This window comes from Pinus tabuliformis, chromosome J (genome assembly GCF_031772625.1).
Source record: "Pinus tabuliformis cultivar Carrire ecotype Pingquan chromosome J, CPIR1, whole genome shotgun sequence".
Lineage (NCBI taxonomy): Eukaryota > Viridiplantae > Streptophyta > Pinopsida > Pinales > Pinaceae > Pinus > Pinus tabuliformis.
The window spans coordinates 110117561-110144464 of record NC_142295.1 but is presented as its reverse complement, the minus strand read 5'-3'; the positions used below and the strand labels follow the sequence as shown (position 1 = coordinate 110144464).

The window sequence follows — 26904 nt, the reverse complement described above, 5'->3', positions numbered from 1 at the left end:
ATTTTATAAGTTTTTAAAATTTTAAATATGTATATATATAATTATTAATATTAATAATTTAATTAGTTATTTATTTAAATTTAAATTTTAAAATTATTTATTATAAAATAATAATTTAGAAATTTAGAATTTTATATTTTTTTAAATTTTATTTCGCCCTGTACCACTTTAGAATTTTGTTTTGAGAATGACAATTTTATTAATTTATATTTGGTTATCATCGCAGGTGTGATAAACATGGAACCATTACAACATGAATCTAGTGAAGGAATAAATGTCAATAAAGATCCAAGATCTCCTTTATGGCAGTATGTGGAAATTCTTGGCAAAAACTCTGGTGGTGGTTCGTACAAATGGAGATGTAGTGAATGCAATAGCATTCGAAATGGCTCATACACTAGGGTGAAGGCCCATCTCACTGGGCAAACTAACACAGGTGTGTTAATATGCAATGGTCCAAATGGTCCAAATGGCCAACCTGGGACAGGTTTGAGTCCTGCAAAAGTTAAGTTTTATGCATCTTTGCAAGATGCTGCTGATAGGAAATTCAGCAAGGGAAAACTCCCTGTGCAAGCCTCTACAACCAAGTCGTCCTTGCCATCTACACCAGCTCTCACAAGTAATAAAAGGCCTACTCTAGGACCTCTTGAAGCAGCATTCAATAACCAGGGTAGAGAAGTTGCAGATGAGCATGTTGCTCGTTGCATCTATGCAAATGGACTAGCATTCAATTTGGTGCGCTCTCCTTATTGGCAACAAATGATTAAAGCAGTTAATGAAGCACCAAAAGGATACAAGAGCCCCGGGTATGAAAAGGTACGCACCACTTTGTTAACATCAGAAAGAAAATTTGTGGATAGACAATTACAATCAATCCGTGATACATGGGCAGAAACAGGGGTGTCCATTGTTTCTGATGGATGGAGAGACCAAAGAAATCGCCCTTTAATTAATGTTATTGCAATTTGTCCCCAAGGAGCAATGTTTTTGAAGGCCATTGATTGCAGTGGAGTGGAAAAAGATGCAACATTCATCTCGACAATTCTTATTGATGCAATAGAAAGTGTGGGATCACAAAATGTTGTCCAAGTTATCACAGACAATGCAAAGGTTTGTAGAGCAGCGGGCCTGATTGTGGAGAGTCAATACAATCACATATTTTGGACTCCATGTGCAGTGCATTCATTGAACCTTATGCTAGCCAAGATTGGTGAAATTGAGTGGATCAATGAAATATATGTAGCATCAAAGGAGATCCAAATGTTTATCACGAATCACTCAATGTCCCAAGCCATATATCGGAGTTTTGCAAAGTTGGAGCTACTAAAGGTACTCCAATTTTAATCAATGTTATGCATTATGAGTTCTCAATTTTAATGTTCAATTTATTTTATGTCTAATTTAAGATTTTACTTTTCAATATGTTTATGTAGGTTGCCGAAACTCGTTTTGCTTCCCACACTTTAGTCATAAAGAGGCTTTTGGAGGTCAGACAAGCATTACAGGCAATGGTCATTGACCCTCTTTGGGAATCATGGAGGACTTCAACTTCTGATAGAGGACAAAGAATAAAGTATATCATTCTTGATGATGCATGGTGGGACAAGGTCCAATACCTTTTGCAGTTCACAGAACCAATTCTAACCATGATTAGGGCATTTGACACAGATATGCCTTGCTTGGGGGAAGTCTATGAAAACATAGATAGTATGTTGGAGAAAATACGGGAAATTATCAAGGCAAGTGAGAATGACCCCTCTGAAGTATTTTACAATGAAGTGAAAGACATAGTTACAAAAAGGTGGAACAAAATGACCACACCATTACACCTTTTGGCGTATGCTCTACACCCCAAATATTACCATTCCAAAATATTGTCTTTACCTGGTAGAGCAGCACCAAACAGAGATTCTGAAGTGGTACAGGGATATAAGACAGCTTTGAGGAAAATCTATAGGGAAGTTGGAATTGCAAAGGATGTGCGTGATGAATTTGGAGCATTTGTACAATCCACTGGGATCTTTTCAGATCCAATAGCCATGGATGATCGAGGGCATATGGATCCTATTACTTGGTGGGGCTTTCATGGTGGAGATAGCACTTATCTCTCAACTCTAGCCACGAGGTTGTTATCGCAGGTTGCCAGTTCCTCATCCGCTGAGAGGAACTGGAGTACATATGGCTTCATCCATTCGGTAAAGAGAAACAGATTGGGAGCAGCAAAGGCTGAGGATCTTGTATATGTCCATTCCAACCTTCGCCTTCTATCACATTCTACTTCAGAGTATAAAAAAGGTCCAAATAGGATGTGGGATGTGGAACCTGAGATATCTGACTTGAACATGACATTGAATGCCATGACTCACCTTAATCTACTTGAGGATGCTACACAACCACTTCCTACTTCTGCAACAACTTTTAACATTCCTGGCGCACGATCGTCTATTCATGATGTAGAGTTGCAATATGTAGATGATGATGATGTAGACCCATTTCATGATATGTAGAGTCGTAGACACACCTACTCTATATTATCATATTAATAAAGTGATCATTGATGAAACATTCATTTTGTTTTTACTACTATTGAGAACTCATAATGCATTATGAGTTATCATTGATGTGATTCATGAATGGTTTTGATTTTAAACATCAAATGTATTTTTTAAAATTTTAAAAAATATTATTATATATTTTTGTACTCGCCGTATCCTCGCCGTATCCGGATCCTGGCTTTTCAAAAATCCAACGGATCCGTATCCGTATCCGGATCCAGATCCGGATCCGTATCCGTATCCTGGTAACTTAGCATAATAACTTCGACAATTCCTTAGTTGGACAACAAAAGTTGTTCCAAGCTTCTCTCTGGAACTGCGTCACCCTCTTCTGCTCTGTGTCTGCCTCTCAGCTTCCAGTCTGCCCCACGAAAGTTCCTCAACACTGCCTCTCCCGTCCAATGTCAACCCTGCTAGCCTCTGTACAACCTCTACCCTCTACGCCACCTGCGCTGGCCTCCTCAGCCTCTACGTCACCTGCGCTGGCCTCCTCAGCCTCTGCCCCATGAAAGTTCCTCAACTCTGCCTCTTCATCCCAGCGTCAGCCCTGCTATCCTCTGTGCAGCCTCTACGTCAGCCTCTTGGCCCTCTGCGTCACTTGCGTTGGCCTCCTCAGCCTCTACATCAGTCCTGGCTGCCTCTGCGTCAGCCTTCCAAGGCTTTGCGCTGTCTCTCCGACACTCTCTCTGCCTCTCAAATATGTATTTTTGGCCTTTTTCCGAACTGCCCCTCGCTGCAATAGTTCACTAACTCAATTTCTCAGCAAACCCTGCCCCAAAAAATCGAATTCTTGATCAACTTGGTGTATCTCCAACTGACCCTCAATCCTCCTCTTATACTTTTCCTACCGATGATTCATTTGGCTTGATCCTCATTATTTAGAACTTTTTCATCCCTATTATATCAATACACATTAATATTTTAATTTTCCTAAGTTTAGATTTAGGGTCTCAATAAAAATAATAATTATTTTAATATCTCTCCATCCGGGTGGAATTTCCCCAAACGATTTATGGGTCTTGGAGATCTCATGTGCCTTAGCCTCTCCACCAATTTTCATGGCTAGATCACATCCTATGCTACCAAAAATCAACACACCCTCTTCGCGAGGAATGTGCTCTAACAATGCTTCACTATAGAAACATCACATTGATCTTCCGCATCGGAACCTGTGTTGATGCTTGGCCTGCTGTCTCACATCCCTTGCACTGTTGCTTCCTGTACTGCTGCCCATGATACTGCCATTGCCACTGCTACATCTGTACTGCAACTCCCTCTCAACTTGTTTCCCATGTTGTCCCTAGCACTGCCACTGCTAACTGTTGCACTGCAACTTAGTTACCGAGAAGTACGTAACTGACTTTCCCCAACTACTGACATTTTAGTAATTTTGGAAGGCTCGTGATACTATTATCCTGTGCTCCCTCTACTACCACTGCGCTACTGCAAACACCTCTATGCCTCTCGCACTGCTGCAACCTCCACTGCGCTGCTACAGACTTCTGCACTCTAGCACTGCCTTGCCACTCCATCACACCTTGCTCCACCCGACACCTGTCATCATGCTACTGTCATTAAGGGCTACCGTAGCCAGATGTGATCTAAGAGTTTGGGCACCTCAAGGATCCTGCCCCTGTGTAGCTCTTTCGAACTACAACTCTAAATCACCCCACCTCCCTCCTGGAGATGTGGCTGCCATCTCTGCCGAATGAATCTCGAACTGGTTCTCTTCTCCCTCTTTTGTTGCTGCCCCAGCAAAACTCGGATCTGGATTTCTTCAGCGCTAGAAATCCTCTAAGGAACAAGCTCCTCTAGACTCCCTCTGAGTCTTGATTTCCTTCATGGAAATCCTCCGGCCAAATGTTGAATCACTCCTCTCCAATCCTCCTTTGCAACTACAACTCGGATCTGGATTCCTTGGCTAGAAATCTGTCGAGGTAGTGACTCCCTCTACCTTGGTCCCGCCTCCTTAGACATTGTTCTTCTTCGACAAAAACAATGTCCCACCATCTCCTTAAATCACAATTTGCCCACAGCTCCCCAAGCTCTGACAACCGAAGAAGCTGAGCCTTTCAGACTCTGCACAATCCCAACAAAGGCTGAATCTTCTCCTCCTAGCCACAATGTCGATCCTTCCTGGCTGAGAAAGATGACTGGGCACTACATAGGTCTGATCTACCCCTCTACCTCTGCACTGACCCTCCTCCTGACTCGAAATGATGATGCAGGCTCTACATCACTTCTTCTCTTGTTGCTTCTGCTTTGGAACAACGTTGTCTTTCGAGACAACTACTATTGCTGCAAATTTCAGATTTTTGTTGGTGCCTTCAGTTCTCATGTGATCTGCAATCCTCTGATACCATGTGGAAATTTCTAAGTCTGACACATCAGAAATCCCTACTGCATTATCTGGTTTATTATCTCCTACTTGTTCTTTCCATTAACAAGTTATTTATAAATATAAATACCGAAATAAACACAAATGCAACCTTCACACATATATAGATCAACAACTGAAATAACTGAGATAAACACACAAGGGACACCGTTATTTTTGGACAAACTTCCCCGGAAAAACCTAATGCGGGTAAACTGGTGCGCAGTAGATATGAGGGTTTTATTATTATGCAATTTATGAATACAACTAGGGTGCTAGAAATGGCTCACCCTTCAGAGACTTTCCTTGGTAGAAGTACCTCTCCTCAAAGACAGATATTCTGGTTGATCAACAATCGGATGATTGATCCCACAGCAACTTTGACAGTTCCTTACTGGACAGCGAAAGTTATTCCAAGCCTCTCTCTAGAACTGCGTCACCCTCTCTCTAGAACATTTCATTTGGGTAATTGAGGGCTTTTGCAACATAAGTGTTTTCCCATCCTCGAGTTTAACTTCATCTCATCTTCCGGTGCATTTGCATATAAGTTAACTTTGCATAGATAAAATTTACTTCCAAGCATAAGCTTGGTCGATAGACAGATACATATCCATCCATCTTTTCTTGAGAAGCCTGTTTTAATAGTACTTAAAACGGTGACCTTCCAGTCGTCAAAGCCACAACTCTCTGCAACACTGAGGCATCGGGTAGGTTAGAAGTTCAAGAGAGGTATCGTTAATCACACCTTAGTGTGCTTCTCCTTATCTTCTCTCTGCCAATTACTACGAAATCAGGCTCAACACAGAAAGGATTGAAGGATTCACAATTTAAATAGGCATTTAACTAAAATCAACCAAGATTCCTGCATCTCACATTAAGTTTTAGGATTTGCATTTCATATAAGATAGTCATTCATCTAAGCAGCAGTTGCTAATCGATTACTTGGTCTGCATTTCCCTAGCAAGATCGTTGACTCCATTAAGCACTGGTATTAAACATTTAAAATCTAATCAAATCCTAAGTCTTGCTAAATCTTAATCAAGTACTTAATCGCCTCGCTGTCTCCCGAACTGGTTGGTTCCCAACTAGTTCTTCTTCATTCCATTTTTACATAGGGTCTACCCCCCTTAGCCTGCTGTAGGGAGACAGCGTAAACGAAGAGATTGGGGATCAAGGTCATAGCCCCCAATCTGAGCGTTGTCGCAGTGCCTAGACATTCTGTGCGACAACAGGACCCATGAAGAAGAAGTCGCTGATGAAGGAAAGAGTCTCCAGTTAAGAGGGAGCTCTGACAGGTCCCTGATCAAGAGGGAGTTTTTGGATCACCCCTGATTACAAAGGAGTGACAATTGTGTTTTCCATTTCATGAGTCATGCACTAGACCAGGACTAACAGCCATAAGTCCAGATGAAAGCCATGAATGGAAATGTAGACACAAGATAGACACAACATTCTTGTCTTCACTTGCAAAGAAAGAATGGGAGGATTAGGTAATCATCTGGCATCTGATACTCTGAGTATGTGTAGGGCATTCAATACAAGAGTAGGCAAGAGGATTGATGTTCTTTGAGCGCTGGGAACCCGAGATAAGAATAGTCCTAGAAGGTCATACTCGGTGAACACCTGTGGGGTATGTACCTTGAGAGACAATGATGAAGGTGTCTATAAATCATTTGTTTCGCCATCATTGTAGCTCATGGTCTCCTAAAGAGATGGAGTTGTTAGTCAAGGCCTTCCATTATGACAATGCTGATGGATATGATGCTATAACAGATGAATTGCAAATCCGGTTTCTCTTATGTAAATTCTTCAAGATTGAAAATTGCCAAACACCTTGTAATGTTGTATGAATACCTTCCTAGTTAAGAGGGAGTGTTGAAGGAAATGTAACTAGGCTAAGTCTCCATAAATGTAATTTGTATTTATTCAAGAAAATAGAAATTATTTTTGTAATATTTGTCAATGAGTTTCTTGCTCATTGAAAATAGGTCAAGCACATTTTAAAAGTGCTTCTAGAAAGTCAAAGTCAAAATATAATTATGATAAGACCCTTTGAGGGCATGTTACATCATGTACAAGGTCATGGAAACATCTCCAAGCAAAGTCAAATCCTCTCCTAGCATCAACGAAGTCTCCAAGCAACAAAACGATGGATAAAAGATGAATTTTGGTGTAAACTGTCATGTCGGCCTAGAGGACAGTCAAGTCGGCCTAAAGAGGAGGGAAACCTCTATTTATAGAGGTTGTCCACTCCTCATACAACACACAACTCTCTCTGAAATCCACAAGCAAGAAGAGGGCTAAAAGGACGAAGAAAAGACAAAGAAGAGGGCTACAAGGGCAGCGAGATAAGGAGACAAAACAATGAAGGTAAGGAGGCCATTTCTGAAGCAGCTACAGCCACACGTGCAAGGTTAAGGAAGGACTATCTGTGGTCATAGCAACAGTCATCATATACCACTGTTTTGGGTGCAAAATAGGCCTACAAGGCCTCTCTCTCCAGCAAAGAAGCAAAGAAAAGACAGCGAGGTAAAGAGGACTGTTTCTAGGGTTTCTTTCCACACGTGCGAAGATTCCAGAAGTCAACTTATGCAGATTTAACAACAATTGAAGACAGTACACTTAAAGGCCTCATTCAGATATACACCTAGGCCTACAAGGTATCTAAGGAAAGCGAAGAAGGCTCTCCCTATAACGAAGACAAGAAAGCCTAATGTTCTAGCGTTCTCCGAAGAAGAAAAGAAGCCTGAGCAACAGAAGCAGGATGAAGTGTTGAGGAGCAGAGTGTCGAAAGACAGAGGTCCATGTGCCAGAATTTATAGTGCAGAAAGAGGAAGGATTTGACTTGTGCTTGGAGAATCCTATAGTCAAGGTTCTAGGGTTTGACAGTTGTTCAAATAAGAAGCTTCAATAAGAGAAAACTTACAAAGGGTTTTCCTCTCAAGAGTGGAGAGGTTTTGTCCCTGGCAAAGAGCCAAACTTTGTGTTCTTGTTATTTTGTTTTGGTAGTAATTTGATGAAGTACACACATATGCACTAATAAGAAGAAGAAGAAACATAAGCTAACAAGAAAAGTAAAAAGACTCCACAAATTATTATCAAGTAACGAAGAATAATCACAACACTACTTTGCCCTAGATTTTTCAACAAAGTCCTCATAAGAGGTCACGCTGGCATGCCCCTGAGTGGACAAGCCATGAAACCATCAATCGTGTGCCTCCCCCTCCAAATGTAATGTAGCCATCTTGATGGCTTCTACCTCCGTCATCCTGTTGAGCTGGAAGTATGTGTCCAACTTCTCTATCCAAGCATGTGTTGTGCACTTGGTAGTGCCATCATAGGTGGGAAAATACATTTTCCCAATAGTGCGGTGCAACTTATAATTTTGTGTACCATAGCACTTCCCCTTCTCATTCTGTTTGAGCTTGCAAAAATCTCTAAAAGTCAGAGCCTCTGAAGTCTGCCCCCATGGAATGCCATTCCCTGAAATTTTCTCACATTAGTGATGGATCCTCTCCTCCACCAGTTTCACCCTGCGCCAAGGGTAGCAAAGAAGGTAGAGTGGCTCGAGTTGGCCCACTCAAGGGTGGCCTCTACGCAATGGGTGAGAGATGATCGAATCGCTGAGAGGCCCATGAGGTCTCTCCAAATACAAACTCCCAGTGACTGCTCCGCTCACAGTTCTGCATCTTGATTTCGTCCAGCATCTCCTTCTACCCCTTTGCCAAATCGCTCAAGGCCTTCAAGAAACTGTCGAAGGTAATTTCCTCCCTGCTCTTGGGCTACCCCATATCGTCCACTACCTTCCCACGATCTTCTGTGCCTGGAGTAATCTCCATATCCCTCTCCCTGCTCTGGTACCTTTTCCTTCTACAAGTGATATTTTGTCGGTCTTCTTCACTCATAGAAAAGTTCTCCCATAGCTGAGCCAAAATTTGAGCTTTGATACCACTGTAATGTTCTAAACTTAAATAAACAGTGATATGCAAAGAAAAAACGATTTATACAAAGAAATTTTTAACAATCAGTAAATGCTCATAAAAACTCTAGAAGTAAAACCAGTTGAGCCATTTTATTAATCAATGGAGCAAGTAAAATAGTGTGGAGGAATGCACCTAGGCTTGCCTTAATGGCAAGCGTGACATAACCTAGGTGATGAGACAATGATATCAAGCATTGGAAAACGACTGCTCTAATGCTCTACGCTACCCAGAAAACTACATTGTTGGTTGGAAAGGAACCACAACAAACTCCACTTCCGCTACTCGAAAAATGCTACAAAATCAGCCCCAAGCTCCTTGATTAAAACCCACAATAACCCAAAAAGGGTTTGGTCTGAATCCAACCTCCCAAATTTGGCCTCCAACATGTCGTACGCCCTCCAAACAGCTCAAGAATACGATCTGCAAGGAATTCAAGAAAAACCTTCTCTAAAGCACCAAAAAATGTAGAAAACTCCTCCACAAATGCTCCCTTCAACTCCCTAACAAAGTTTAGCCTTAAAGACTGATGCTCTACCTCCTACGTGTGCACCCAAATGTTGCCTCTACGCTGGCCCAAGAAGTGCGAAAGTCACACTGCCAAGAAGCACTTTCCTCCAGCACCCAAACTCTCCAAAATGACAGCATGCCTCCTATGCCTCCTCTCCAGACAATCTCCCAACCAAACTCCATTGCAAACACCACAAGCAAACTCAACCTCCTCTTCACTTCATCCTCCAGTAATACGGACCACCTGGAGATGAATGCAACTGCTGGAAACCACAATGAAATCCTCCTCCGAAAGAATGAAAAAAAATCTTCCTAGGGTGGCACTCGAAGTCCCCCGAAGAAAGGGTGAGCTCTTCGCTTGAAGAACTCTTGTTGAATAGCGAGTGACTCGGCTAAGCAACTCGAGCAACCAAAGAGAAATCGATATGCCAAAGGATGAATGAAATGAGGAGAGTTCCCTTCTTTATATAGATTTCGTGGCGCACTTTTCCCCCCAATTTTCCCTCCATCATGTGCCCTCACTTAACCATCTCCATGCAATTCGAACTAGGGAGTGCGTTTTCCCCTAGTGTGGGTGGCCCCCACGTGGAACTTAACCACAACAAAATAACTGTCTCCTAAGTCTAATCTCCTAATAAAACCGAATGGGCCCCACTATTTCCAAAATTGACCCCAAAATGCAATAACTAATCTTGTTCCAAATTAATTTAGGAAGGGACATGACAGACAGTAGCAGTGGGAAGGAGCTGAATGAGTTATGGCATAGGAGAATGGGACATTTACATCATGGAGCACTCAGGATGCTCAGAGAAGCAGTAACAAGGATTCCAAAACTTGGCACAAAACAAGATGACGTTTGCAAAGGATGTGTACTTGGGAAGTATGCTAAGGCAACATTTCCAAGAAGTAACAACAATGTTGATGGAGTGTTAGGACTCATACATTCAAATATTTGCGGTTCGATGTCCACTAGAGCTCTTAGCGGTGCCGAATATTTCGTTACCTTTATTGATGACCATTCCAGGAAAACCTAAATCTAATTCTTGACAACCAAAGATGAGGTCTTCAATCGCTTCAGAGAGTTTAAAGCCCTCGTGGAGAATGTTACAAGGAACAAGATCAAGGTGCTTTGCTCAGATAATGGTAGAGAATATATTGATAAAGACTTCACAGTTTTTTGTGTGAAGGAAGGCATCAAGAGAGAATGGACAACTCCATATAATCCACAACAAAATGGTGTAGCAGAGCGGAAAAACAAAACCATTCTTGGAGCTGCAAAGGCTATGTTATATGAACAGGATCTACCCAGATTCCTATGGGAAGAGGCATAGAGGCATGTATCACAGCAGTGTATATTCAAAACAGGATTCCTCATAGAGCATTAGGAAAGAAAATGCCAAAAGGAGTCTTCGCAGGGAAGAGGCCAGAAGTTAGCCACTTCAGAATTTTTCGCAGCGTTGCTTATTGCCACGTGCCAAATGATAAACGTACCAAACTGGATTAGACTGCAGAGAAGGGATTCTTCGTTGGATACAACAAAACCTCTAAGGCATACAAAATCTACATTCCTAGCAATAGGAAAATTGTAGTAAGATGAGACGTGAAGTTCATGGAGGATCAAGCTTTCAAGAGATCTCGTGAGATGCCTAAAGGTGATTAGAATCAGTCAGCAGAAACTCCTTTGGTCCAGCAGCAGGGACAACCACAGGGGCAACTAGTGGGACAGGAAGGAGTATAGTCACAAGGATCGAGTACTGTGACCAGTACCAATATTTCCTCAGGTGCAGGAAATCGGGGGTGTTCTTAGCAGATGGAGCAGTAGAGGCAGGATGAGAATGAATTGGCTAAACCTCCCACTACTAGTGGTCGAGCCAGTAGAGAGATTCGTCAGACATTCAGAGATGCAGAGGAGTTTATTGGAACTCCTAGGAAGAACAAAAGACAATGTAGACAACCTGACAGATACTGAGCATTGGTAGCTCAGATTATAGAACCTTCCAGCTTTCAGGAGGCCGCTCAACATCAAGTATGGGTAGATGCCATGGTAGAAGAGTATAGCTCTATCATGACGAATAATGTTTGGGAGGTAGTGCCAAGGCTGAAAGACAAATCAGTTATAGGTTCTAGATGGATCTACAAGATCAAATATGCTGCAAACGATAGTGTAGAGAAATACAAGGTTAGGTTCGTGGCAAAGGGGTATACACAGAAAGAAGGGATACATTATGAGGAGAACTTCACCCCAATTGCCAGATACACTTCCTTCGGGTCAGTTATATCCCTAATAGCTCAGATGGGATGGCAGATTCACCAGATGGGCATCAAGACAACCTTCTTGAACGAGGTGATAGAGGAAGAAGTATATATAGAACAACCAGAGGGCTTCAAGACACACAAGAGGCAGACTCGTGTGCAGACTAAAGAAAGCTCTATACGAACTCAAGAAAGCTCCCAGGGCATGGTATGGTAGGATTAACAACTACTTGCAGCAGATGGGATTCGTCAAGAGTGATGTAGATCACAACCTTTACTATTTGATGGTAGAGGGTGAGCCACTCATTCTAGTTTTGTATGTGGATGATCTCTTTCTGACAAGATCATCAGGGCTCATAGAGGACTGCAAGAGGAAACTGGCAGCAGAGTTCGACATGAAGGATTTAGGGTTGAGGGACTATTTCCTAGGATTGGAAGTATGGCAGAAAAATCGGGAGATCTTCCTTGGACAAGGAAGATACGCTAAAGATATTATGAAGAGGTTCAGAATGCGGGATTGCAGACCCATGTCTATGCCCATGATCACCAACTGGAAGAAGATAGATCCATTGGATGACAAGGATGTCAACCCCGCCTTGTATAGACAGTTTATTGGATCTCTCATGTATCTAGTCGATACGAGACCAAATATTTGCTTCACAGTCAATCAACTTAGTCAGTTCATCTTAGAGCCGAAGTGGGTACATTAGGCAACAGTGAGGCACATTTTGAGGTATGTGCATGGCACAGTTGAGTATGGGATGAGATATACCCGAGGAGATGATGCCAGATTATGTGGATTTACAGATGCAGATTAGGCAAGCAGTTCAGCGGATAGGAAAAGTACCTCTGGGTACTGCTTCAGTGTTGGATCAGGAATGGTTTCTTGGTGCAGCAGGAAGAAGAAGTCAATAGCACTAAGCTCTGTAGAAGCAGAGTATATGGTAGCAAGCACAGCAACGTGTGAAGCTATATAGCTTCAGAAGTTGTTGGTGAGCTTGTTTAGGCAAAGGATGGAGGTGACCAGTGTCTACTGTGATAAACAAAGTTGCATAAAGCTCTCTAAGAATCCAATGTTTCATGACAGGTCGAAACAAAGATATTCGATGTCATTTCATCAGAGATTGTGTACAACGTGGAGCAGTCCAGCTACAATATGTTCCCACAGAAGTGCAGGTTGTAGATATACTCACGAAAGCTCTAGGAAGAGCTAAGTTCGTATATTTCAGAGAACAAATGGGTATGGTGGAGAACCCATTTTAGTAGCAGAGGTAGATTACCTTGGATGATTCTCAGTTGTAGCAGCGACAGATGAGAGGGAGTTGCAGAGTAGATGTAGTGTTGGTAGTCATATGGCAGCATCAGCAACAACACAAATGCAGCATATATCAGAGTTGCGCAGTGGTTGGTGGGCAGTATGGCTAGACATCAGCAGCGTAACAGGAGATGATGCAAAGACAGGTTGTTGTGGCAGGATGTGTAGCACTAGAACGCATTCCTCGCTAACAAGGAGTGTTAGTTTTTGTAGCATTGGATGTGTTCTAGCCACGGAATTTGGTGAAGGGGCTAGAATGCATGAGATCTCCAAAACCCAGAAATTGTTTCTAGAAATTCAGGCTAGAATTGTCTCAATCGGATCATTAACCATTTTTAAATATTTCCCAAGTCTAAACTTAGGGAATATGGGTAATTATTAATTGAGATAAGGTGAAAATCATCTAGAAACTCACATGGATCGATCCAAAGATGATCCTAGCCATTGATTAAGTTTTAATCTTGGTCATTGGTGCTCCAACAGTGGATTATAAGAGGAGGTTGATGTGGTGATGGAGAATACACCAATGCAAATACTCAGTTGCCCAGGCAGTTTGATATTCTCAGTAGCAGTAGCTCAACAGAGAAGATAGAGCTAGAGGGTGAGTAGCAGGTGGAAGAGGAGGGAAGCAACATTCTGAGAGGAAGGTTTCCAGTCCTCAGAAGAGGAAAACGAAGGAAGGTCGAAATTCTCATAGTGCCAGCGTAAGCTCTACACAGAGGGTGACGCATGAGGCTTAGAGCAGAGGCTAGGGAGGCAATTTCGGAGGCTGAAAATAGTTGTGGGGTGAGAAAAAAATTCTCACGATAATTTTGTCAATATTTTTCTCAAATTAGATCACCAGTTGGACATCTAAATTATTGTACTCATAATTGTTGCTGAAGAATAATAATAAAACCCTCATCTACTGCACTGATTTTCCTGCATTGGGTTTTCCTGGGGAAAATTGTCCAAAAATAACTGTGCTTGTGTGTGCTAGAATTTCCCAGTTTTCAGTAGTTTATTTTCTGCAGTACTTTTGTGGTGAAAATTGCAAATACACTGCATAATTAAATTTTCAGTTAGAAGAATAATTTCCAGATGCTGCAATAGATAAAAATTTCACACAATTAAGCATCTGTATCTTGGTTTCCATTGCTTCATTGGTTATATTTTGTGTTGGCAAAGTGATTTAAGAGGGTTGCCTTCCAGATTCCCTTGGTTGCCTCCATCTTATTTGTACTCTTGCATGCTTGCAATCATAGGCATTTTCTCACTATTTGCATCTCATCTTCAGTTCTCTCATTTAAAAGAGAAAGAGACAAGTAGTTGGGACTGCTCTGACACATTTGGCATAGGTTAACTTTTTGAAAAATGTGTAACTAGGTTTGGTCTTCACAAATATAAAATGTACTTTTGATTCTTGTAAATTGTAAAATGAAAGAAAAATTATTCTTGTTATTTTTGGAGCATGGGTTTCATGCTCAAGTTCTTTTGTTTTATAGGTCAAGCACTCATTGAGGGATTCTAGGGTTTTTCCTAGGTCAAGAAGTCAAAAGAGTCATTGTCATAAATTGAAGACCCCATCCAGCACATTATAACTTGTAAAGAAAATTATTTTGTCTTTAAAAGTGTCGGAATACCCTCCAAGACCAAGTCAGCCTGGCAACTGGCAAGTCGGCCTAAAAGAAAAAACCACATCCACCTTGAAGAGCCTATATATAGGAGGGAACTCGTAGTCGTCCTCCTTGAGACACATTCACTCATCTGTGAAAAATCGGTTACCCAATTCCTATTGCAACAAATTGATTATATTTCACCTATTTGTTAAATTAATTGAACAAGTTACTTGCAGTGTTCTAAGACAAATACTGAAATACATACACTGCAGCCTACACCAAATTAAAACTGCGGAAACTAAATACAGCACAAGAGAGAAATAAACATCACACACATCTACACAGTTATTTTTCGACAAATATCCCCGAAAAAACCCAGTGTGGGAAAATTGGTGCAACAGTTGAGGGTTTTATTATTATGCAGTAGTAATTTTGAGTACAATTTGTTGGATGCCCAACTGGCTATCTGATACAGAGAGAAACTAGACAAAATGAAATAGTGAGATGATCTCACCCTGTCACTGGAAGATCTGGCTCTAATCTGCTGGAAGTGAGCCTTTGCATCAGCCTCTGCGCAGAACTGTGTCAACCCCACGCAGTCTCTGCATCACCTCTGCTGGGGATTGCGTTGCTCTTCCTTTTGACCCTCTGCTAGTTGGAAACTTTAGCTCTTAGCCTCTCAGTCTCGCACCCCGACTATTATCTTCTGAAACTCGATTTCCTCAACAGAAATTCGATCTCCCTTCAAGCTCTGCGCTGCCACTACATCAGCTCTGTGTGGCCCAACGTCAGCTTCTCTGGACGTCCTTCCTCCCTCTCTGCCTTGTATTGTCCGGCCCACGAAAACTCCCCACCAAATTCTATCCCTGCCCCTCACTGCAAAATATCACTTCGAATTTCTCTCCCGACAACTATTGTGCTTCAAAAATTTGATCTTCTAATCTCCACTCGATCTATCTTCCAAATGCCCATCAAACCTCCTCTTATAATCCTTCTGTTGAGAACCAACGGCCCAAATTAAATCCTAATCAATCGCTCAGTTCATTTTGGCTTGATCCTTGTCTTCTTCTAGAAGTTTCACCCACAGTTAGATTAATACCCTTTAATTATTTTAATTTCCTAAGTTTAGACAGGAATCCATTAAAAATAATTAATTATTTTAATAGCACTTATTCTGAGTGGAATTTCCCAAAACGATTTCTGGGTATTGTGGAATGCATGTGCCCAAGCCTCCCTACAAATCTTGAGGTTTAGAGCACATCCGATGCTACCAAAAATCAACACTCCCTTTTAGCGAGGAATGTTCTCTAGTAATTGAACCTGCTGAAGCATCACTCTGACTTTGAAACATCTCCTTCTGTGCTGTTGATGTTTGACGTTTTTGCCCATCAACTACTGCGCAAATGTTGCATTTGTACTGCTGCTGACATTGCCACTGCCAACACTGCATCCGTATTGCAACTCCCTCTCAAATTCTGCATCTGTGTTGTTGTTGGCACTGCCACTGCCAGCATTGCATTTGCACTACAACCTTCTCCAAATGTTGTTGCTAATGCATCAACAATGGAAAAGCATCCAAAATTACTGAACTGGTGTTTAGCATGATGCATCTGTTGTTGGAGTTCCGACTGCTGCTAATCTCTACGCTGAACCTCTGAAGCCTCTGCGTTGCTGCTAACCTCTTCTCTGTGCCAACTGCACTGCTGCCAACTCTAGCTCTGCGCTACTCAGTCTTTGGCGCTTCTAGCCACTGCAACTGTCACTCTGACACTTCTCTGCATCAACTGACCCAATCCATCCTGCTACTACTGATTTGGGCTCCCGTAAAAACGTATTGATCCGAGAGGTGGACTCCTCAAGGATCCTTCCCATCTACAGTTCTTTCGAACTACAGTGCTATATCACCCCACCTTTGGGCAATCATGTCAAACTCTTCTTCTTCGATCTGTGCCGATGTAGCCTTCGAATCATGCTTCTCGTCCTTGTTCTTCTTCTTGAGAGGACATTGTGTAGCGTAGTGACCAAGTTCGCCACAGCGGAAGCACTTGATCTTCGAAATATCTTTCATCTTCTTCCACTGCTCCTACTGCCCCTTAGATGCGATGGCTGCATTTTCATCCTCCTCCTTCGACTTCGTCCCACTGTTGCTGCTACTACTGTCAAGTTTGCACTTGACTAAGTCTCTCCTTATCTCTTCCTGCTAAAGAGAAGCCTACATCCCTACCCAATCTGGCAATCTTTCTATACCCAAGATGCTCTAGACAAACACTTGCCATTCTTCTAAGACTGAATTTAGAGCCAGCCTCACCATCTCGATACGCTGAGGTGTTGACCCCACAACTGCCAACTCGTCACGGATCTCCTCAAGCTTTCCAACGAACATATCAATGCATTCCCCCTTCTGCATCTACGTGGATCTCATCTTCTACTCCAAGTACATCTTCCGTTGCTCAGTAGACCCTGATATATCATGGACAAGACATCCCACATCCCCTTGGCAATCCCTTTGCCAGAGATGTGACATACTACATCATCCTTCACTTTGTCGAGGATCATCCGCTTGGCCTTCGCCATCTCTCCCTTGTACTTCTTGAGTGGATCTGGATCTGCGGGCTTAGCTACCACACTATCAACGTAGATCTTGAGAAAATGTTCATCCAGAAGGCATGACATCCTTGCCTTCTAGATCACATAGTTGGATGTACCATCCAACCGATCCTAATCTCTCGACCCATTGGCTATAATCTTTGCCAATCAAAAAAGTCGAATGACCTCCTCTCTCCTACGTGCTGATGATGGGCTAACCTACGCACTCCCTGATGGAGTTAGTAGATCTGTTGCCCCTTGTTGCTGCTTAGCCAATGACAATTTGAATTCCATGGCTAGGAATTCTCTGAGGAAGAAATTCCCTCAACCGTGTCTCTCTCTCTCTCCCACTAACACTATTCTACCAGCAACCGCTGCAAAATATCTACATCCCAGCTGAAGATCTTCTCTGCAAGGAAAAATATGTTGTTCACTTCTACCACTGGAAAGCTTCGATCTGGAGATCGAATTTCTCTATCGACTCACTCAGAAAAATCGAATTTCTCCTCAAAACTTCAACTACCTTGGCCCACGAACTACGATGCCTCTGGGGTTTCGAATCGCTACCTCTGCAATAATTTCAAACTCCTCTTCCTTTCTACTTTTGAGCTCTTCTGCTTATGATTTGTGCTCCAATACCATGTGAAAAATTAGGTACCCGATTCCTACTGCAGCACACTGATTATATTTCCCTTGTTAAATTAATTGAAAACGTTACTTGCAGTTTTCTACAACAAATACTGAAATACATACACTGCAGCCTACACCAAAATAAAACTGCAAACACTAAATACAACACAGGAGAGAAATAAACATCACACACATCTACACAATTATTTTTCGACAAATGTCCCCCGAAAAACCCAATGTGGGAAAACTGATGCAGCAGCTAAGGGTTTTATTATTATGCAATAGCAATTCTGAGTACAATTCGTTGGATGCCCAACTGGCTATCCGATACAGAGAGAAACTAGACAAAACGAAATAGTGAGATGATCTCACCCTGTCACTGGAAGATCTGGCTCTGATCTGCTGGAAGTGAACCTTTGCAACCCTTCTACGTCAGCCTTTGCGCAGAACTGCGTCAACCACACGCAATCTCTGTGTCACCTTTGTTGGGGACTATGTTGCTCTTCCTTTTGACCCTCTCTTGGCTGGAAACTTCAGCTCTTAGCCTCCCGGTCTCACAACCCAGCTCCTGGCTTCTAAAACTCTATTTCCTCGGCAAAATTTCGATCTCCCTTTAGGCTCTACGTGGCCCAGCATCAGCTTCTCTGGACATCATTCTGCCCTCTCTTCCTTGTACTGTCCGGCCTAGGAAAACTCCTCACTGGATACTATCCCTGCCCCTCACTGCAAAAGATCACTTCGAATTTCTCTCCCGACAACTCCTGTGCTTCAGAAATTCGATCTTCTGATATCCACTCGATGTATCTTCCTTGTTGTGGATTGCTAGTTTTTGGCATCTAGATTGTACTTAGAATTTCACTATTGTATAACCATAAAACCCTCAGTTGCTGCACCAGTTTTCCCACATTGGATTTTTCTGGGGACATTTGTCCAAAAATAACTGTGTTAAATTTATGTCTATGCTATATTTTCTCAGTTTATAGCGTTAGTTTCTTCAGCAGTTTATTTCTGAAAATCACTATGTGAATTATTTGGTATTTGTTGTAGCAGACAGTAGATAAATTGTTAAATAAATTAACAATTAGAAAAATATGAGTGATTGGAGACTTCCACAGTGAATCATATCGTTAGAGATTTCCGAAATAACACTGTGTAATGAGTGTGATCTATCCAACGTTTCAGATGGTGACTCCATCCATCATTAGGGACCACAAAGAACCATCCAAAACATTTGACAAATAACACTCATTACGCAGTGTTAGTCTGAAAATCTTTAACAATTAGAAAATTAATTTCCAGATGGTGTGATAGATGAAATTTTGACATGGTATCAGAGAGTAAGTGATCAGTCAGGAAGCTCAAAAGCAGAGAAGAGAATTTCGTTGTTCAAAGGGAGCAACAAGTCGAAATTCTCAAAGGCTACGCAATACCCAGACAGATAGATCGAACTGCTGGGCAAGGGTTCGATTTTCAGTTGCAGGTTGGCAGAGAAGTCAATTTGCCTAGAATAGTGATTCCAACAATCAGAGGGAGTGACAATGACTTAGATTTTTATTGATTAGATTCCTTAGTTGGACGCAAAGGGTTTTGCAGCATTTTTCAGTTGCAGAATCAACATTGTGTGGAAGAGAAAAGCACACACAGCAAAGGGAGATTTCTCTTAGAGCTTTTCTAGCCAAGAAATCTAATTTTCCTAGTCGCAGATTAGCAGTAGCTGTGAGCAGATCTTCTCACTCCAAAAGGGAGGCCGAGTAGCAGAGCCAACAGCCGAGAAAGGGAGAGAGGGAGCTTCCGAGATTATTTTCTCCAGTTTTGAGTTTCCAAACTTTTGCATCTCTGCTGGGATGGTCACGCAAGTTAGTTAGAATGCAAATCTAGGTAGCAGATCGACTTCCAGTTGTCGGAGGCAGACGTCGAAGGATGTGCGAGTTGCAAAGCGAAGAGAGGTCCCAGTAAGGGACAAGGCTCGATAGGAGATAGTGGGGCACTAGATCCAAGTGGAGGAATATGAGACTCCAGAGTGCCAAATGGGCAGGATCCAGTGCAAAAGTAGTAAGGAGATCAGTTAGATCAGTTTCAATTTTTGCAGTCGGATCATCACCTTTGTTATAGGAGCTCACAGTATATAGTAGCAGACTTAGTGTGAGCAGGCGTTGTCAATCATTTAGATGACAGTTACAGTGTTGGACACAAATTGTCATTGATGTCAATATGGCAATATTCAAGAGGAGGAGACAGAGCCATCAGAGGAGCAAACGGAGCCAAGAGGAGCAAGAGGAGCCACATAGGAACAGATCAAGCCATGTTGGAAATTTTTCTGACCGTACCCAGCTTTGACTTTGATCCGACGGTGAATAGTCTTCATACTAATCCAACGATCATCGCTTGCCCAAACAGAACGAATGTTACAGCCCGATAGAAAGTGGTTTCGTGAAAAGTACAGTTGACGCGTGGCAAAATTTTATTGCATCGGGTGAGATTTACGGAATACCACTTTCACAGCAAAAGCGGTCAGATGAGCTTGGTGGTTTTCTTCAGCTGTTTTGTAAAAATAAATGCGCAGGTGAAATTAATATTTCAACAAGCCAGAGGAGCCTATCGGGAGCATACATAACATATCGGTAGCCATCGTAAGCAGAACTCATATAGATATATCCAGTCACGTTTATTGGGCTTGTAAAACCCATGTATGCATGCTTTAACGTTATCGGCGGTTAAAAACCATATAAACTATGCATATATGTGTTTAACACTATCGGGAGCCATCGGAGGAGAAAACCCATATTCATATGCCTTAACACTATCGGCGACCAGAAATCATATAAACATGCACATAACAGCGATCGGGAGCTATTGGGAGCCATATATGCCATAAACTCATATATCGGAGGCCAAAACTCATAAAACTCATATATAGACAGGGCTATATACACTATCGGCGCAACAATGCCAAAAAAAGAACTATCGGGAGTACTGAGGAGTATATATATATATATATATATATATATATATATATATATATATATATATATATAGATGCGATATAATAACACGGACCCACGGCTCCATTGTAAACTGCCTTAATATCATATCGCATCCGCAGCGATCTCAAGTCATAAGGGATGACGCTATAATCTGCCGATTGCGATAGAGGCATGGACCCGATGGACTTATTAAAAACAGTCTATAATATATCGCATCCGGCATTTCGGAGCGAGTATCGGGAGTGGTAAAGGCCCTGCCTCCGATTGCGACAATATACGCAGACCCGATGGCATATCAAAGTTTGATTGAATAATATATCGCATCCGGTCCATCGCATCGGCCATCGGCCATTGGTGACTGCAGTTATGTTGCGATCGCCGATAGCGATGAAAGGAACGGACCCGACGGGCATATAAAACAGGGTTCAATGCAATATCGCATCCACAAGTGGATTGGCCCATCGGCCATCGGCCCTTTGCGATCGTCGATTGCGATGAATGCTGCGGACCCGATACATTATAGATACAGGTGCTATGATCCTTGAAGTCTGCCCTTTAGCACTGTCACCTGTTTTTTCATATATTTCCTGTGTAATTTGATATTTGGCCTACGCGCGCCTCTGAGGCAAAAATGCATACGATAATGCTCCCGATAGTTCAAGAGACTGACTCTGGCGATAATGATTGCGATTGGGACGTGGCTATCCGTTAAGCTATGACAACTGGGTGTATGCGGCCTCTCTTCCTCTTGTACGTGTCCTGTGAATATTGGAACGTTCGATAGACAGATGAAACCGAAAGTGGGAAGCTGAAGAAGCAAACGATTAGACAGAGGAAGCTGAAGGAGGCGAGGAGGAAGCCAAAGAGCCAGCGAGAAAGAGGAAATGAATGGACAGAGGCGCAGGAATGTATAAAAACTGCAAAAACAGAGGATTGGTTGTTGTTGTTGTGGTGAAAAAAACCAGAGAAGAGGCAACAGAACCAGCGGAGGGTGCAGAGGCAACAGAAGCAGCAGACACTGTAGAGGCAGCAGAAGCAGCAGAACCAGTTTATATCAAGGTTGGGTTGGAGCCCAAGAGGTTGGAGCCTCAGAACTGAACAGGATTGAAGTCCTTGGGAGTTGGTGCTCCTAAAGTCCAAGATTGGTGTCTTGGCAAAACAGAGTTGGTGCTCTGGAGGTTGGAGCCTCAGAACTGAACAGGATTGAAGTCCTTGGGAGTTGGTGCTCCTAAAGTCCAAGATTGGTGTCTTGGCAAAACAGAGTTGGTGCTCTGGAGGTTGGAGCCTCACTGAAGTCCAAGTTGGAGCTTGGAAACTATTCACAGTTAGATATACTTATATTGTATTTATTTCATTGCACTATCTTGAGTCTTAATAAAAGCATTTATTCTAGCTGTCGATTTTTGTGTTCTGTGTATACATATACATATCTATATATGCTTTTGACAATCACTAGAACAAAAAATAATAAATACTGATTCACCCCCCCTCTCAGTATTTCCAACAATTGGTATCAGAGCCAGCTTCTTCATACTAGCCTAACAGCTTGAAGAAGGATCCACAGCCATGATGAGAAATCATGAATCATCAAGAAAACCTCCTCTGTTCGATGGCACTAACTTTGGTTTCTGGAAGAAAAGGATGACTTACTACTTAATGTCCCTTGGACCTGAAGTCTTGCATTTTTGTCAAACTGAATACCAAGCGACTTCCACTCTTCCAACAGACCAAGACGAGAGTAAAGCCCACATTGCAAATGCAAAGGCCATGAACTCTATCACTATTGGAATCACTGATTCCGAGTTTACAAAAATCATGCATTGTACCTCTGCCAAAGAAATGTGGGAGAAGCTAGTTGGTTTGTACGATGGAGACTCAAAAGTAAAAAAGGCAAAGCTTCAAACTCACAGAAGACAATTTGAAAGATTGAAGATGGAAGATGAAGAAGATATTGCAGCATACCTTCTTCGAGTAGCTGAAGTAGTAAATTCCCTGAAAGGATTGGACGAAAAGGTGGAAGAAAGTACCATTGTTCAAAAGGTATTAAGGTCTCTTCCAGATAGATTTGATTCCAAAATAAGTGTTATAGAAGAAGCAAAGGATTTAGATACCCTCAAAATGGATGAACTCCATGGAATTCTCACTGCCTATGAAATGAGGAAAGGTGGCCCTAGCTCCAAAGATGCAACATTCAAGGCCTCAAAGTCAAAGGAAGTGAAAGAAAGGAATGACTGTAGTGATGAGTCAGATGTGGAATCCGAATTGGCTCAATATGTACGAAAGCTGAAAAGAGGATCTAAGCTTAAAGGCAAGTATCCTCTTATCTGTTTTAAATGTGGTAAAATAGGTCATTATGCAGCAAAATGTCCTCATAAACATGACAGTGATGATGAAGGAAATTCTAAAAGAATGGCACATAAAAAGAAAGGGTTCAATAAGAAAAACTTCTTCTCCAAGCAAGATGAGTCTGATGAGGATGAGTTTATGGTCATCAAAAAGAAATCAGATGAGGAAAGTGGTCATGATTAAAGCCAAGAAGCATTATTCATGGCACTCACAGATGATGATGACTCAGGACTGGAAGGAAATGTAGATGAACTGTTAATAAGCGCCATGGAAGAAAATGAGAAACTACGGAACAAAATCATTTCTATCAAAGTGGACAACGAGGAAATAAGAAGGAGAGAAGATCTCTTGGTAGCAAAGCTTAAAGAAAAAGAAGAGACCTGTGAGGAACGCGAGGCCGAAATAGTGTCTCTGAGAAAGGAGTTGGAGCAAATTAAAAAGGGTTGTAAAAGCTCTCAAATACTTGAGACTATTCTGAAAAATCAAAAACCTCAACATGACAAGTCTGGAATAGGTTTCAAAGGAGAATCCTCAAGCACTAAGAATAGTGCGAAAAGCTATGCCGATGCACTTTCCTACAATCCAAAAGATGAAAAAGTATGTTATCAAAAGTGCATCCCAGATTCCAAGAATGAAGAAAGAATTACTCCAAAGAAGAATGTGGAGTCGAATCATGGACACTACAGCAAATACAAACCTGTACTCCACCAAGGGCCCATCAAAAATCCAAAGAACGAGGGAGGAGTAATTCCCAGGAAGGAAATCGACTCAAACCGTGGTTGCTTCAAAACCATCTTTCTTGGACACTGCTTTCACTGTAAAAACTTCGGTCACCAAGCTAGACACTGTATGGCTCGCAGAAGTGAAAAGACAACGCAAAAGGACCGAGTAGTCAACTCATATGCCCCCAAAAGACAGGGACAAATCAAAACCTTCAATTCATTTGATCCCTTGACCAAATTTGATCTGATTTGCTCTTTTTGCTACAATAATGGACACTATGAACAAGACTGCCCACTCAAAGGAAGAAAGACGAGTAGCAAGAACTCCAGCATGGACAAATGCGGCCTGGCTCTATGTGCTCAAAATAATGGAAACCAGTGGTTTGTAGACAGTGGGTGCTCCAGACACATGACAGGGGACAGAGGGACAGAGGGAAGTTTGTCTCACTGAGCAAAAAGGAAGGGAATGTGTCTTTTGGAAGCGGATCTGGCAGAATTGCAGGAAAAGGAACAGTTACTCTGATAAATGGAAAAGGAAAAGCTCAGGATGCTCTGCTGGTTGACGGACTCAAACACAACCTTCTGAGTGTCAGCCAAATCTGTGATCAAGGACATAAGGTTGTTTTCAGCACCAAAGACTATGAAATAAGGAACTCTGCCTCAGGGAAACTTGTAATGGCCAAAAACAATAACCAGAACTGAATTACAGGAAAACTAAAGATTTTAAATTTGTACTTACCTTAACTGCTGTTGATTCTGCTACTGAACTGGTGTCGTTGCTGATGTTGTGGCTAATTTGATCCAATTTCCGGGAAACCAATTCCTCCCAGCCAGACTGAGCAGATGGCTGCTCAACCCAGTAAGCTACTCGCAGAAGCTTACTGCCCCCGTGCCCAGAACCTCAGGCCGGTTAAAGCTCTTCCACTGGTAATTCTTAGTCCTCTGGTCTGAACTCCTAATTTCAGCTCCTGCCCTCCATTCTCCGTTTCTTTCCCCCTGTGATCGGTTCAGATTAGTGATTTTATAATGGCAGGCTTGGCGGTGGCCACCCTCCTGCTTACGGCCACCGCTCTTCTTCCTCCTGACACGCCTCCGCATGCATTTCAGAATCAGATATTGTACTTTACTCATATTTCATGTTTGCGTTACCTCTTTACGTAAGGTTTGATATTTTATATCCCCTTTTAATATAAACTTTAATTTCATGAGGTTTAATATTTATATATATATATATATATTTATAAGTTTAAACTTTATATTTATAACAAAGTTTTATTCATAATTATTTTTAGTATAAAGTTTATCAAATCAGTTTTTAATATAAGGTTTGGAAGGGTTATTACATACACTCCCCCTTCAAAAACTTCGTCCCGAAGTTAGATTTCAAAATTTTGTTTTAATGTCAGGAGATTATAAAATTAGCGTTTTAGGTTTATGATTTTAAATGGATAATTCTTACTCAGGTTCCCAAGCTATTCTAAAATCATCCTATCCTTCCTAATCTCTTCCGCTCCCATCCTATCCGTCCTCTACTGGAGTATGCTGTGGCGTCAGTTTTACTGATCTAACCATTCATAACTCTAAGGTGACAGCGTCGGTTATACCGACCTGATTCTCAGTAGGCATCCGGCAGTCATCATCACACGTCTAGGGGAGCGTGACTCGCACAGTCCTCCCATGACTCCAGGGTTCGAAGGATAAACGGTGGGTAACACCTCCACCCCTCCCAGTAAAATTTGGGCTAATACCTTATCATAGAATCACTTTGAGCTTTAACTGTTCTGAGGTTCTGTCATCACGTGGTCATCTCGGAAATTGGATCATTTATCTGCAATCATACACTTACCCATGCATTTGTAAAATGTGCATCAGCATATTCAAAATAACTTATGTATTATTTACATATGATACTACAGCATAACATATTTTGTCATATTCTATGCATGTATTTTGACTTTTATTTAGGATGTATTCACTTCCTGTCTTCCATTCCAGTTGCTCATCTTTGACATGCATAAATAAAACAGATTTATATTGTTTTAATTTCTATCAGAAGTAAAATCATTTAACGGCCTTTAACCTTACTTTGACAACTATAATTTAGTAAAACGAACCACATATATCATTTTGGTATCCATGTACCAGCAGAAATTAAACATATATTAAGTCACAAAATTTCACGTTTATCTATAATCATTCAAAATGTTCCTGAGTCTCTGATTGCAGTGAAGTAAATATATACAAGACATAGTTTAAAGTTTTTTTCAAAATGGACATAAAGTAGGGTATCTCTGACATATGTCCTCTGTATTCTCCCAAGTTGCTGATCCAAGACTATACTTGTCCCATTGGACCTTAACTTGGTCCACCAGGCGGTTTCTCAGCTGTCGAACTCTACGTTCTAGTATACGTAACGGTTCGACCGTTATGACTCCCTCGTCCGATACCTGCAATTCTTTCCACTGGAGGTTATGGGATAGATCAGCTATATAATGTCTTAATACAGAAACATGAAATACATTATGAATTCTATGCAGGTGAGGTGGCAGGGCAAGACGATAGGCAACAGATCCCACTCTTTCCACGACTTTAAATGGCCCAATAAATCGGGGTGATAACTTTGTCCCTTTTCCAAATCGAATAGTACTTTTATTTGGCTTGATGCGGATGAAAACCTGATCCCCTACTTCATAGTTCCTGTCCGTCCTATGGGCATCAGCATAACTCTTCTGTCTATCTTGGGCTTCCTTTAATCGTTGTCTAATTTGTTTTACTTGCGCTTCCATTTCATGGATTAATTCTGGTCCTATTATCACTCGATCTTCTAACCTGTCCCAACTTAACGGTGTTCTGCAAGGTCTGCCATATAAAGCTTCAAATGGAGGCATCCCAATCGAACTGTGGTAACTGTTGTTGTATGCGAATTCGACTAAGGATAAATAGTTTTCCCAGCGTGATTGCTGATCCATCACATACATTCGCAACATGTCTTCAAGTATTTGATTTACTCTTTCAGTTTGCCCATCAGTCTCAGGATGGTAAGCGGTG

General features: G+C 41.7%; 2 protein-coding genes across 2 annotated transcripts in view; one reads left to right on the top strand and one right to left on the bottom strand.

Annotated features, from left to right (window-relative positions):
• Positions 1 to 26904, bottom strand: part of LOC149225772 (alpha-mannosidase-like) — a 507303-nt gene that overhangs the window by 197587 nt on the left and 282812 nt on the right. The gene's annotated exons all lie outside the window — the stretch shown is intronic.
• LOC149225773 (uncharacterized) lies at positions 160 to 2507 on the top strand. Its single transcript, XM_089376840.1, has 2 exons — positions 160 to 1329; positions 1434 to 2507. Exons 1-2 carry the CDS (start codon positions 238 to 240, stop codon positions 2505 to 2507), a joined length of 2166 nt encoding a protein of 721 aa, XP_089232966.1. The 5' UTR covers positions 160 to 237.